Source organism: Coffea arabica, chromosome 1c (genome assembly GCF_036785885.1).
Source record: "Coffea arabica cultivar ET-39 chromosome 1c, Coffea Arabica ET-39 HiFi, whole genome shotgun sequence".
In the NCBI taxonomy this organism is placed as follows: domain Eukaryota; kingdom Viridiplantae; phylum Streptophyta; class Magnoliopsida; order Gentianales; family Rubiaceae; genus Coffea; species Coffea arabica.
The window spans coordinates 58,856,973-58,872,260 of NC_092310.1; the positions used below are offsets into that span (position 1 = coordinate 58,856,973).

General features: G+C 36.1%; 2 protein-coding genes across 7 annotated transcripts; both read right to left on the reverse strand.

Annotated features, from left to right (window-relative positions):
* Positions 1–148: 148 nt before the first annotated feature.
* LOC113733134 (probable protein phosphatase 2C 51) lies at positions 149–3,314 on the reverse strand. Of its 5 annotated transcripts, none has more exons than XM_027259333.2 (7): positions 3,116–3,314; positions 2,087–2,391; positions 1,667–1,862; positions 1,442–1,547; positions 1,221–1,362; positions 905–1,079; positions 149–654 (listed from the first exon to the last, which is right to left on the reverse strand). In XM_027259333.2, exons 2-7 carry the CDS (start codon positions 2,388–2,390, stop codon positions 360–362), a joined length of 1,218 nt encoding a protein of 405 aa, XP_027115134.1. In that variant the 5' UTR covers position 2,391; positions 3,116–3,314; the 3' UTR covers positions 149–359. The 5 variants fall into 5 exon arrangements, with proteins under 5 accessions (XP_027115134.1, XP_027115122.1, XP_027115114.1 ...); XM_027259321.2 differs by having other exon boundaries at positions 1,442–1,544; positions 2,087–2,970; XM_027259313.2 differs by having other exon boundaries at positions 2,087–2,970.
* A 557-nt stretch (positions 3,315–3,871) lies between these two features.
* LOC113733153 (ETO1-like protein 1) lies at positions 3,872–9,801 on the reverse strand. 2 transcript variants are annotated; one of them, XM_027259355.2, is made up of 6 exons: positions 9,243–9,801; positions 8,754–9,085; positions 6,946–8,658; positions 5,849–6,140; positions 4,791–5,100; positions 3,872–4,419 (listed from the first exon to the last, which is right to left on the reverse strand). In XM_027259355.2, exons 2-6 carry the CDS (start codon positions 8,876–8,878, stop codon positions 4,199–4,201), a joined length of 2,661 nt encoding a protein of 886 aa, XP_027115156.1. In that variant the 5' UTR covers positions 8,879–9,085; positions 9,243–9,801; the 3' UTR covers positions 3,872–4,198. The 2 variants fall into 2 exon arrangements, with proteins under 2 accessions (XP_027115156.1, XP_027115147.1); XM_027259346.2 differs by having other exon boundaries at positions 8,754–9,801.
* Between the last annotated feature and the right edge of the window lie 5,487 nt (positions 9,802–15,288).

The window sequence follows — 15,288 nt, forward strand, 5'->3', positions numbered from 1 at the left end:
TACATCGCCTTATTCGTAAAAAAAAAGGTTGCTGCTTCAGCTACCACAAGAAACATAATTCCAAAATAGTATCTGCCCTAATCTATCCTTTTTTCCCCCCACTCCTCAAAGAAAAATTGTCTGAGCTTCCGTTTATGCGCACATCTGCTTAATCGAAGTAACTCTGTATAACTTGATATGCCAAATGTACCATAGAATTAGCAAGATCAAAGACCTGTAACCTAACTCATAAAAAACTCATCGACAAGCACCTAAAAATTGCAACTACAGTTAAAAGCAAATAAAAGGATGAACAAACGATCTGCTCGTATGGTAGTCAGCTTTAAAATGGTTATATCCTGGCAAAACAGCACAGCTAACTATTGAGAATGATAAGCTGACTCCAGGTGAATCACGATAACAGATATGTTGTCATGGCTGCCGTTCTCATATGCATTGTTAACAATACGATTAGCTAATGCTGATGGGGCCAAACAGGAAGATGAGCCACTGGACTCTGTAGTCCCTGGTTTACAGGCATTATTATGTAAAATAGCACAAACATTTGCAGGAGTCAGCCCTTCAAATATACCATCAGATCCTATCACCAAAAAGCTGTTATCAGTGGTTAGAGTTTGCCATGCAATCACTTCAGGTTCGGCTATGACTCCAAATCTGACAACAAAACAAGAGCAAATGGCAGCATCAGAACAGAGTCCCCAAGTTCGACTCTTCCGATAAAATAAAAACTTTATACCCAAAGTAGAGAGGTTAAACCGAGACTCAAATAAATATTTTCCATTCCATGCTTCCCAGTACTAGCATCAACTAGGTACAGAAAGATTATATCACCAAGCAATGTAGAAAACCAAGATGAAAGATTCTTAGGAAAGTGAACTGCTTGGTAAACGGATAGAGAACTCACCTCCTCAAGCTCAGATCACCAATAGCTCTGGTCATAGCCAATATGCCATTAACACGAGGCACACCCCAGGTGTGGACAAAACCACCAGCAGTTTCTATTCGAGCTTTTTCATCTTCTCTATCTGGATGATGATCTTTTGTCAATTCCTGAACATAGGAAGTCCTCATTGAAGTGCCTGCTTACATGTCAATGACACAAGAGTTCCAATTGATAATTTGACGCGATTCTTCAGAATAAAAAAAAAATCATTCTAATTGCATTGGTAAACTGCAATATAAAGACAGATCAAACATCATTTAAACTGGCAGTAGCAAACCTTCGCCACCCTGAGAAGCAAGACTTCTGTTTGAGCACAAAAGAGCCTTTGAGTCACCAACAAAACCAACTAACAATCGACCATTTACTATCAGAGCAACAGTGCCCGTAGACCCTGAAGCATAATTATTCCTCAAAGCTTCCTGGAGAAGAAAATGTATGACGTCTAAGCAAGTAACAGCTCAAAGGTGTAAAGAACAAGTCAAAGCACAGAAGATATACCCGAGTAAATTCTGAATCAATGTCTCGGAATGTCCTTATTAAAGCTTCATTTAAAATGTCATATAAGGATGTATCATCAATCAAAGATGATGTTGTACCTGATCTGCTGAAACATCAAGAAAAACGTGACAAAATTCAGGGTTCTTTAGCCCTTTAGAAAATGTCAACAGGAAAGCAAAAAAAAAAAAAAAGGTAATTATGAACTTCTCGATCAATACACCCCACCTCTCAACACTACTTTTGTTTTGATTTGCTTCGTCATTGCCCTTGTGGGGGGATGCTTGCTTGTAGATGTTAAACAAAACATTTAGGTAAAAATAACTCAAAAACTTTTTGGAAGCAAATTCACTAGCTTCAGCACCTCCATGACCATCAAAAACTGCTGCTACACCAACACTAACATTCTTCTGCCCATCATTACCTGCATTGTTTGTGTCAAATCAGTATGGAAATTGTGAACCATCTCCTACCAACATCCATAATCAAGCCATTCTGCAAATAAGATCTGAAACATTCTTATCATCTACGATCTATCTTGCTTTAAAAGAAACGGAACACTGATTGATATCTTTAAAAAAATTTGAATTCCAAATTTATGTGCGTAATCCTACTGAAAATGCAAGAGGAATTTGAACTTTATAGTACCCAAGAAAGGAATCTTCATTGCAGGATTGCAAGCAATACGGTCTTCTTGATAGTTTCGACGACCTTGAAGAATTGCTGCGGCAAACCCACAGTTTGCTGTAGGATGATTTTGAGAAACTCCATTTGAAGGAGTCCACTCCCGTAGAGGACATTCTTGTGACCTAAAAAGTGCAGGTGAACCACCTTCATCATAAGCCATCATACAGGCTACTGAAACGTGGTGGGCAGAACAACACCTAACAACGGCACAGAGTGATAGTGCAACAGCCAACACCCTGACCAATGCAATTTTAGACACTTCCATCCTTCAATTTTGAGAAAGTTCCGGGAACACAAAATAGTCACTTTTTCAGTTGATTTGGTTTGAACAAACAAACCACCTTAATCCCTTAAGTTGGCTAGGGAAATAAATAAATAAAAGTAACCCCAAAAAAAAAAAAAAATCCTCACCGACCGAGGTGCTTACATGTACGTAAATAAATCAAGCTTGGTTAGAGCTCTCGGCTCGCTTCTTAATCAACAACCTAAAGCTTAATACAATTTTAAGCATGATGAATCCAAGCTCGATTGACTCGTCTAAGCCCTATCTTGGGTAATGGATTCTAACGGTGTAAACTAACCAAATCAAATTACTCTCTTAGTTGAAAAATAATACTATTGCAATAAATGAACGGCTTCAAAATTAAATGAAATCTCGTCTAAACCCTATCTTTAACGGTGTCAACTAACCAATTGAACTAACCAAATCAAATCACTCTCGAGTTGAAAAATAACACCATCGCAATAAATGAACGGCTTCAAAATTAAATGAAGTACAGAAAATAATCAAAGTATATAAAAAAAAATCACAAATTCCTTCCCGGAAAAGAATTCCACCGTTCAACCTGGAAGAAAAAGAGAAAAAGAAAAAGTGCCGGTGGAAAAATAAGTTGATATTCCGACCCACTCACCCACATAACTGAAGTTTTGGGAAAAAAACGACAAATTACTAATAATGTACACATGCATATATGTAGAGAGAGAGAGTACCTGAAGGTTGAAGGCGCGTGGGAGGGCAGAGAGTGTGGAGGTGATGAACTATGAACTATGCAGAAGAAGACGAGAGGAGGCGCGAAACTTGAATAGGCGTCGACTGTCGTGTTTTGTACTCTGTAATAGTATTATGTTTTTTTTTTTTTCTTTTCAGTAATCCAAATTGGGTTTCTGTATACATTTGATTTGATTTGCGATTTCAGTTACAAATGAAAGACTCGTAGTCGTAGCCGTAGCCGTAGCCGTAGCCGTAGGTGACAACTGACGACGCCATCTGCACCGTCATTCAACCAATAGGAGTTCGAGGATCTCAAGTATTTTTTGGAAATCCCCTAAGCTTTGGTGTGTTTTACAGTTTACCTCATAATATTTTATTTTTTTCACTTTATCCCCCTTTAGTCCATCTCGATAAATGGACCGTCAAAATATTTCAGTTCATAAAAATATTCTCACTTTTAATTGTTAAATGCATACCACGCCAGAAATTATTCTTTGACCTACGCTATTTTAGGTCCTAATTACAACTACAACCTCCACCCATTTGGTAATAATTGGCCTTGTTTGGACAGCAATTTTTTTTTTTACGTTTTTTCATGAACACATTTTTCAATCACCTTTTATCTCATATCTATCAAATCGCTAAAATAATTTTTTTACAAAAAATTCTAAAAAAATACAATCCAAACAAGGCCTTATTCTTCTGGAAATAACCCAGCTATCAGCAGCTTATTTCACGAGTCTGGTAGACAAGAATGAATAGAAATGACACCTCTCTTTTTTTTTTACATTGATAAACTTATACTAGTATGAATGAAACAAAAATTCTTGTAAATTGTTACAAAATTTAAGAACAAGGAAGAATTGAGAGGGGGCGGGGGATTATATTACACGGACAGGCTCACTGGCACTCACTCTCGCCGTCTCACTGATGGTGTACAAGTACAATTTTGAAGTTGCCCCTCTTCTTTAAGTTTTTACCTTTTCTTTTTCTGGGGGTTGGTTTTGGCCCTTTTGTTGTGTGTGTTGCCGCGGGGGGGTTGGTTTTCCTTGTCTTTCTGCCCTTACCCTTTCTCCTCCTTTTCATGGTTCCCGGCTGTTGACACGGCTATGAAATTCAAGCATTTCTTGATGGTTGGGATCAACTGAGAGCGCAGCTCGACAATCTCGCAGAGCTCCCATTACATTGCCAACGTGTTCATGGAAGGCAGCACGCAGGTGTAGTAGGTGAAGGTCTGCCTTAAACGCGATTGCCCTCGATAGCTCTGCAATTGCTTCCTTCGTCTGGTGGTTGTCCATCAGAACTGTCAAACATCCACAGTTCCACACCACCATCAGTAGAAACATACACACATAATACACACAACTTATGCACTCAGCTATTCAAGTTAAAGCTCTCTCCCAGCACTGACAGTAACATACATGTAGTTTAGTTAATTATGATCAATGAAATTTTCGTCCAGCCAAGAAATCTTATTCACATCCCAGCAATTCTTAGAAGATGTTGACCAGCATTATCTATATACACACAAATGTCGAGATTTACTCCACTGCCCACCCGAGATCAATATATAAAGAACATCGTACGCCGCCTCAGCTTTTATTATTTCCTTAAATTTCTGCCTTTCTTCTTTATCGTGGGGAGGGGAACAACTGTGATTAGAAGAAACCAAACCTGCAGCTCGGTATCTGTAGGGATACACTCGAAGCGGATCTAAACGAGTGACCATCTCTAGATCTGCCTTTGCGAGTTCACGTTCGCAGTACTCTGACCTCTTCTCATATGCAGATGCATTGTTTCTGGCCTTCTCAATCAATTTTGTCATCTCCTCGTAGGCAGCATTCTTATCGTTTCTCAGAAAATGGACTCGAGCAAGGCCCTGGTGGGCTCGTGTATGTCGAATCTTGAGGGCATTGATGTAGCAATCAGCTGCAGCATCTAGTTTACCACAGTCAACATAGACACTCCCAAGATTGTTCAGGGCCTAGCCATTTTCAATGTTGAAATTAAGAATAGACGTTAGCAGAGTGCTTTATATGTGAATAATGGATTAGGTTCAAAGAGGAGACAGTGATCTCTAGCAACAATTTGGCAACTGATACAAAACATCTATCAATTTTTAACTGCCAAATGCAGGCTATATTTCCGTAAAGCATATTTTAACTGAGGCTAATATGCCTTGAGATGTGAACAACGCTAGGGATCTCTAAAGAGCTTTCACATTGATATCATGCCTACAACATTGTTTTCATCTCAGCTTCAAGCGTATCTGATTGAATTCTCGACACAATGCATTATGCTCCCGAAAGTAATATATCACCACCACAAAGTGTGGGCATATAACTTTGACCTAAAAAGAATAGCTAATCAAGCTCTTAAGAAGGATTTTTAATATTGAAATCCCAAATATCACTTGGACTGCTCCCTTAATGACCACTTTGTCATTCTTTTTCCGAAAGGACAAGGATCCTAATCCTAAGTTCTGCTCTAATTAATAACAAGTTTCTGTTCCTGGATTTATTTAAACACCCCACATCATGGTCACTTTCTTTCTTCTTTTTTCTTCCCACATTGCTTTCCAGGAATGCATCCAAAAGGGATGACTACTTAATTTGATATGTCTACCGTGTGTATTCTCCACATCTTTCACCTTAAACTTGTTGAACAATAGAAGAAGCAATTCATCCCTAACAAGCAAATTGTATAGATTCGCTAAGTGAAGAACATCATACCTGACCTTTGCGTAGTCTATCTGAGGGGCATTTCAAGGCTTCGTCAAGAAGAGCTACAACGACGGAGGAACAGGATGGGTCCAGGCAAGAGTCAGCCAATGCATAGGCTTTTAAGAAGAAGGCTTCAAAAGACCTCTGAAGGCTAATAGACTCCTCTGCTTTCCAAAGCCCTTCGGCGCAATGCCCTGTATCATACAAAATCCATCCCTCATAAACTAGACGCTCATGGTCACTTGATGCATGTTGGCGAGCCAATTGTAAACTTCGCATGGCTGCTTCAGGACAATTCAACCTGATTAAGAGTTAAATATGGAAATAATCAGGTCCGTTTTTTGTTGAACTTCCAGTAGCTCTGGTGTAGCACAACACTTGGGTGCTGAAGATGAAAATTTAACTAGCTCAAATGAAAATTATTTGCAACAACTCATGAATTGTTAAAGAGCTTCAGCTTCAGTGACAATACCTCAAACAAAAGGCTAGTTAAAATTCTTTTGTCACAACTCAGACCCACTGAGTACATCTCTGATCTCAAGGATATCAAAGAGGAATTAATGGCACTACATCTGCTTCTGAATTTAAACAATTTCTCAATTGATGAACCTCACAATCTTTATGAATTTACCAAAAGACAGAACCAAATAACTCGCTAATTTACAGAAATGAAGAAAAAGTGAAGTTAAGTGGAGGCAGAATGAATATTACACAATTCTATTACCTATTTCAACAATCAAAGAATCTAAATAATGTAAAGAAGTAGAAAAAAGAATGTGTCACTGGTTACATTAAGTTGCATTTATCAGTTTCTGTTTTTCACTGTAACCCACCAAAAGAAAAATCTCAACTAAGAAATCTCCACTAGACAAGCTATAGAAGTCACTTTCAGTTCGTTACACACAAAAAGATCTGAATATACAGCTATTGCACAACACTCTAATATAAGGCAAAACCCTGATTCTGCATGATTACATTTCAGTTAATTTTCATACTGAGCCGCTGCAGAAAACAGCATTAACTGTGACCATTGATGACTGGTAAAGCCAACTCCTAATGAAAATGCAAATGCTATTACAGTCAAAGAAAATACTAAATGAAGTTACCTAAGCAGAAGCAAGGACTGTCTGAAGTATAGAACTCCTTTTGCGGCATCAGATTCGAGCATTTGGTATATCACAGAAAGTGATCCAATGTCATCAACTGAAGACCATTTATCATATAGCTGAAGCCAGCAGTCTGCTGTCGTCCAATTCTCAACGTGCTCGCGCACAAGAGTCCGGAGTTGGGATGCAGCAACCCGTCCATCAAACATCCTATAATGTGGTGCAAGTGTAAGGATAGCTTGAATATCACATATTGCTGATTGATAGTCCTCAAGGGCTAGGTAGAAGCAAAATCGCAGTTCCAAGCACTCTAATGCCAGTTTGAAGCCAAGAATGCGATTGATTTCACTGAGGGCAGCTTGTGCATCTTGTTTCCTCATTAAGGATGCTGCCCTATACATGTAGGGGTAAACTAGGGTTGGGTCAAACTCAGTTGCTTTCTCAAGGTCTTCCCATCTCCTTTCACCTTCACAGTATAGTGATCTCTCTTGATACATCCATCCTAGTGGCGAATGAGAGGAAATGACTGAACTGAGTTTCTCATAAGCCCATTGTTTATTACCCTTGATGTGGTTTATTCTAGCCAATCCAACTACAGAATAAATATGGCCTGCTTCTAAAGCAGCCTGAAAGAGTTGTTCAGCTTTGTTATATTCTTTTCTAAGGAGTCTAACACATCCCAACTGATGATATGCCACCATTTTCTGCTGAGTAGTTTCTGCAGAGTCAACCAACTGTTCTAAGATACAAACTGTTCTGTCTGACCTTGGATCAAGGTTGAGGGAGACTTCACCTAATAAATAATAGAGAGAGAATGCCGCTGAGCCAACCATAATTGACCTTTGCTCCCTATTTGAATTGCACAACAACTTGACTACCTGACTGTCATTCAGAGACTCAGGAAGTTCATGTAGAAAGACTTGGAAACATGATGCAGCAAGAACAGGGGAATTTTCTTCAAGAGCATACTCCATGAGTTCCACTGCATCTTGCCTGGAAGATACCAGGGAAGCAAGTTTTCTATCACAAGAATCCTTTAATCTTTCACAGCAAAATTTGTTGGCAAATACCAGTATCTCCAACAAGAGGTTGGGAGGTACTTCATTTAGACATCCTGCTACGCTAAATTCGCTAATCGCCCTCATTCCTAAAGGGGAAATGTTGTTTTCAGACATATCAATCTCCTCAAGAGACGATTCTGTAAAACACCCATTAAACATGGCATGAAATGGAGCTGAAAGGCCAGCAATTTTCTGCCTGTCACACAGTATTCTCTCATTCCCAATCCGGAAAGAAACTTGTCCCGAAACAGCTTTCCCGTTGTCCACAATAGTGCCAGATGAAAATAAGTTAGAGCTTGCAGGTAGCTCAGAGGCAACATCTATCATCCCAAATTCCTTTGCACATTTTCCGCAAGATGACATCAGATCAGAAATGAGCTCTTCACCTTGTTTCTCGTACTTTAGCCATGCCCCAAACACAAGCCTCTCATAAACAGAGCTAGCTTTTATCCAAGCTGAGTGCAGACTGGTTCGCCTTAATTTGACTTCCCCCAGACCCTTAAATACCTGATACTGCAACAAGTAGAGATTTGACCTCTCTTGAGAAGAACATGCCTCAAGTTCTTCATGAAGTCGAGCTAAAACTTCCACATAATCAACAGGTTTAAAATATGGCAAAATGGAAGGCTCGGGTACCTTAATGAGAGATTCTCTACGAACATCACAAAATCATGCGAAATTAATTATGCGAGATGAGCTTCAATTCGCGATGCAAGGAAAGAAAGGGTAAAGAGCAGGTACACTTACATGGAGGAATTTGACTCGAACGAGATTTTAGACAGCTTGCCTCTTTCAACTTGAAGCCATGACTGCGGATTAATAGAATTGAGCTCTGTCTCTTTGCAAGACTCGGAAGCAAAGAACGTTCTCATAGGGCATAATAGATGAAAAATGTCCCAGATCTCCACAATAGCCGGATGAGTTTTCTCCAACAACCACAAACAAAAAGGATGAAAATAGTACTGGAAAAGTAAGGACAAATTTCCAACTTTCACTTTGCAACCATCACAAACTTAAGCTCAAAAATTCCACAGCTCCAAAACCACTAAGTATCGTTCCACGCTATCTAAAGACGAAGTCTAAAAAGAAGAACACTCAAAACAGTTAGTCACCTAAGATTCAAGGTTAACAAAGGGGAAAGGGAAAAAGGAAAAAAGTGATCTTTCCGGTCACACGACAAATATTCCTAACTATCCTTACAATCGAAATAATCAAAGATAATATGTCTTTCTATACCTTCTTATACTGAAATGGGAAAAAGAACAGAACTCGATATATTAGCGTTCTTCTTGCCAGAAGTTAAGGTAGTAGTAAAACCTCAACCTCAAAAATGCAGACAAAAGAGTAAAGACCCACAAAAGTTAAATAAGATCTCTGCCAGAAAAACGACCAAACCCAAATCAAACTCAAACCCAAACCCAAACCCACCTTATAAAGCAAAGAAAAGGACAGACTAACCTTGTTGGGGACCTTATAAAATAATAGTAACAATAATGATGCCAAGAAATGAGAGTCAAAACCAAAACCAAAATGAAGAACAAACCAAATCCACAAAGTAATTTGTTGAAAATTCGGTGATTTAGCTGAGCTGCAAGGAATGTGATGGAATCCAAAGGGGAAATTCTCAGATTTCTTCACTTTTCTTTTCCTGTTGGTGATGGTAAAAGGAAAAGTTTTTGGTACAATAGTCTACAGCCTTTTCTGTAGTGCAATTACTAGTGGATTTGCAGCACTACAGAGCCTTTCTTCACTTTTTTTTTTTTTGTGTAATCGAGCCGTTGCAGTCTTGGAGACCACATAGATTGCAGCTTACTATTTGTTGGAAGTACAAAAATGCGGTGATAAAACAAGGGGATAATTGCAGAAACCTCCACTGAGGTTTTTGACATTTGCACTGACCTCCCCTATAGTTTAAAAAATTACACTAACCTCCCTTAAAGTTATTAATCCTTTACAAATTCAGTCCAAACGATTAAAATATTGTTTTAGGGAGTGAAATTAGAATTTTTTACCAAATTTGTCCTTTGTACTACATGTCCAATGAATGACAAAGTACTATAAATCAATTAACAATTAATAAATTCTAAGGAGTATAACTTATGGACAAACACGCATTATTCATTTAAAGTATGTTGGCCTAATCAGCAACATCCTTCAGATCTCGACTCGAAATGACTAACCGTCAGCCCGTGGCACCCAGGGGTGCAGCCCCTCATGCTGGCCGAACATGGTACGGTGTTTTGTGCTGCCATTGTGATTAAGGAAATAAAGTTGCGCCTTCGTTAATAGTTATAGCTTTTGGTGCAATGGTAAGCGCTTGATCTTGACAAAGTACCGATTCTTTACAGGTATTTTACTTTCAAATATTTAATTTATGATAAATATATCAACATTTGTAAGTAAAATTCAAAAATTGTTATAGTAATATTCTTACAAAAAGGAAATCGATAAGTTATTTATTTAATATAAATTAAATATTTAAAAAAAAAAATGGCCCATAAAGTATTAATTTTTTATGACTTCCATCCATTACACGAGTAAAGTATTCGCTCTTTACGTGCATTTTATTCTGAATCATTTAATTTATGTTAAATACATAAATGTTTGTAACTGAAATTGAAAAAGTGTTATAGTAATATTTTTACGGAAGAGAGATTGGTAGGTTTTGTATTTAACAAAAATTAAATATTTGAAAATAAATACAAATCTGTATCTGAGCGTAAATATTTGTATTAAATTAAATGTTTGAAAGTAAAATACCCTTAAAGAACCGGTACTTTAAATAGTTACTGCCTCTTTATAGGCAAACACGTATTACTCATTTAAGGTATCGGCTTTTACAAATATTTTACTTTCAAACATTTAATTTATGATAAATATATCAATGTTTGTAAGCAAAATTCAAAAAGTGTTATAGTAATATTCTTGCAAAAAAAGAAAATCGGTAGGTTATTTATTTAATATAAATTAAATATTAAAAAAAAAAGAAATAACCCATAAAATATTAATTCTTTATGACTTTCATCCATTACATGAGTAAAATATTGGTTCTTTTTAGGTATTTTATTTTGAATCATTTAATTTATTTTAAATACATAAATATTTGTAACTAAAATTGAAAAAATGTTATATTAATATTTTTATGGAAGAGAGATTAGTAGTTTTTGTATTTAACAAAAATTAAATATTTGAAAGTAAATACAAATATGTATTTGAACGCAAATATTTGTATTAAACTAAATGTTTGAAAGTAAAATACCCATAAAGAGCCGGTATTTTAAATAGGTAATGCGTATTTACCTATAAATTATACTCCTTAAAATTTATTAATTATTAATTGATTTGTAATATTTTGTCATTCATTGGACATATAATACAAAAGACAAATTTGGTAAAAAATTCCAATTTCACTTCCTAAAACAATATTTTAATCGTTTGGACTGAATTTGCAAAGGATTAGTAACCTCAGGGGAGGTTGGTGTAATTTTTCAAATTGTAGGGGAGGTTAGTGAAAATGTCAGAAACATCAGGGGAGGTTTCTGCAATTATCCCTAAAACAAGTCAAAAAAATTGCATAATGGGAAAATACCATTGAAATGGTTGCTCAAGAAAGCGACAGGTTCCAAATGGGCTGTCGTTTTGGACAGTGTTGGCTGAGAGTGTGAGGATTATTGTTAATTGTTTATAATGCCTGTTGGCCGCTGACCAAATGCGCATCCAATAAAAAAAAGGCTGGTACATCGACATTGAAATCGATGGCGGATTTGAAACTTCCGGTCCGCTTGTGGGATAAGACGGGCAAATTTGATTTGGGTTAGCGAAAATCTTCAATCTTGCATTAATTTTTTTTTCAATAATAAAATTTATATAATATAATCTATTAATATCCTATTTCATAAGAAGTTTAAAGAAATTGTATAAGGAATTAATAGAAATACTTTCAAATTTTTTTTTATTATAGGTGAGATTCAAACTCCCCGGCGGTTTCAATCTGGCACTAACACGTTGTCCACTTTTTGTTGTGTGTGAATAAAGATTAAAGATTGGTGGAGCCAGACGGAGGGCCCCCCAGCCCCTGATGTTTTAGGTTCTCTCTGCCTATTGTATTGCCCTTGGTTTCAATTTTCAAATACTTCTCCAGGATTTCGTTTTTGTATACCTCCACAATCATTCAAAAAGCAAAAAAAAAAAAATATATATATATATATATATATATATATATATAGAACTTGTTAAAGAACTTTACTACTATTGCTTATTCCACTCTGGATTCTGGATATCATTTTTTTTTTTGAGCTAGAAAACCTAAATTGAGCTTCTCTTGGCCCAATTTTCAAATTTATTTGGCAAATTTAAAAAGAGTTGAAACTCAAGAGCAATAGCTGTTGATTTAAGTGGTAATTTCTTATTTCAAGTTGTACGCGGGATGCCATTCTCTTTCCTCTCTCTTTTTTTTTTCCCTTTTCCTTTTCTTTGTGTGCGTGTGCGCACGTGCGTGCGTGTTTTCTTTCCTTTAAGGGATAATTTCAGAAACCTCCATTGAGGAGGTTTTTTGACCATTTCACTCGTCTCTCTAGAGGTTTCAATAATTACATAGACCTCCCTCGGTCCAATCAAATGACTAAAATGTCCTCCAATTAATAGTTAATTCATAAAAGGACATTTAAAGTCAAAAAATACATCTTATTATTCTACTTGTTATTTCCTAATCTCAAAAAACAATCTCCATCAATTTTCTAATTTTCATTTCTTCCCCTCTTCCTCTCTCCCTCTTTCGTATTTTCCTTTTTTTTTCTCATACAACCGCTTCTCTCTCTCACCAAATATCACACTCCATTATTACCAATCACACAACTATCAATTTTTTTATGATCTCCAAAATTTATTTATATTTTTTGTCTTCCTGTCTCTTTCTTACTAAAAAAATTTTAGACACTTTTTTTTCAATAGTTTTACTCTTTACAAATGTTAGCCAATTGAAATTATCAAATTGACAAGGTGTAGACTGTGAATTTTATTGTCAAATTAGGGGAAGATAAAAAAGGTGGTAGTGATATAGGGAAAAAAATGAAATTGAGAGTTGGAACATAAAGAAATGACTATTATGTTTGTTAAGCAAAAAAGTCTATCAATTACTCATTGGTTCTCTCTCTTTTATTTACCTATTGATTGTGGTTTTACTATAAAAGGTAGAATTTTGTCTCTATTTCTAAGAGTACTAGAGCAATGATGAACTATATTTTTAGGGACACGGAGGTATTTCTTAGTTTAGTATTGGAAGTAGCAGTAGTGAGTTGCATTAGGCAAGAATTAACAAGTAATAAATTTTGAGATGAGTTTGACTCGCGGGTGTTTTGTTTTTTATAGTGAGTATGACACATACAAGAAATTAAAGATTAAAATCTTGTTTTGTTTTGTCTTGTTCTCTAAAGAATGGTCTTTTAGGATATTTGTGAAAAATTATAGGCTATTGGGTCTATGTTGTTACATAAACCTTAAAAGCAAGAGAGGTACGTGTAATTTTTAAAACTTGAGAGCAGTTATCTATAACTGCTAGAAACCTGAAGGGAGGTTTCTGAAATTATCCCTTGCTTTAATGCACTCTAAGTGCAGATGCCTCCCCGGGAGCACCCAACAGCTTTATATACATCAACGTCAAATGTTATACTAGCATTTACGCCGCCCTACAATGGCACATTGGAGAGTCCCCTGATCCACTTACATAACTATAATATTAGCGTATCCAAAGACATCACACGCAAGAAACTCTCTATATCATCATGCCTGAGCTGAGCAAAGTTGGAGTTTTTCTACGTAGCAAATTAGAGAAACTCTGTGGGATGCGTTTAATTGTCCCAGATTAGTATGAAAGAGATAGCATAAACCACCATAGAAGTTTAAGACAACATTAGTTTAAATGCTTGGGAGGGGTTGACCGAATTACATGCCTATCTTCCTTCTTGTCATATCTTTTTCCTTTTAATGCTTATGTACTTACCATGAGTGGAACTTGAATTCCCATACATTTTATATGCATTATTATTAGTCTTAAAAGTGACAAAGGTGGAGAATGAATAATTTATAAGGCTAAAGCTGAGCACCAAGGAATTGGTGGCCTTGGGTGCAATTAACAATACGGAATCAACAAGGAACTATTCTTCGACAACGATCTACTTGAAAATTCAAAGCATTACGCAATGACGAACTGAACTCACAGAGAAAAGAAATTTTAACATTTCCAATTCCATTATATATATAAACAGGATTGTCTGCGAGGTTCTTTAAACGAGTATAAGAAATGATAGAACTTATACTCAAATGGGGTGCAGAAATAGAGGAAGAAGGCCTCAAGGTGCTCAATGACCAGCCTGCAGCCATCGCAAAACCAGTAGAGAATGATTGTAGGGCATTTTGTTTGCCCCGTTTTGTAAATTCAAGATCTTAAACTCCATATTTTGCACTGGATCTTGTACTGACTATTTGAATTTTAGTAACTTCTTTCTTACAAAAAAAAAAAAAAAAAAAGAACTTATACTCAAATAAATTCAAAGAGAAAAAAAAATCAGAGAAAGAGAGCGAGGGACGGAGAGGTAGTAATTCTACAACTAGTAGAATCTAACAGATCCTTAAGATGATACTATATTAATGAACCTTGTTAGGCTAATACTAATAATAAAGCCAAGGACTTTCGCAAAACATGAAATGTTTGTGTTTGAATAGGAATTATTTGCCAAAAGTTTATTTGCTTACATCACAAACACATTTTTTAATACATATTTTTATCTTATCGATCACATTTTTATTTTACATACATCACATCATAAAAAGCGTTACAATAATTATTTCAAATGATCTCTATCCAAACACGTCTTTTTTTCCCTTTTCTTACTCAATATGACAAATCTTAAGAGTTAGTTTGGATTGCTATTTTTAGAAATATATATATATATATATATAAAGTATACTCCAGCAATTTGTTAGCATGTAAAGTTAAAAAAAATGATTGAAAAATATGTTCACTAAAAATACAAAAAATTTTCTCCAAAAAGCACTTCTTTTGTCGTACCAACCGAACAATGGAGAGAGAGAGAGAGATAACACTAATGTGAAAGTTGCAAGCCAATGTACCCTTATCTTATATATCTAAAATTAAGCACATCGCTGGGAATTAAAAATGCTCGTGTTTTCTTCGTGGCATAGAATCTCTATCGTTTTATTTGCAGTAGGGTAAGAAGATAATTGAGAAGAAGCTAAATGCCAAAACCAACATGCTAAGAGAGAA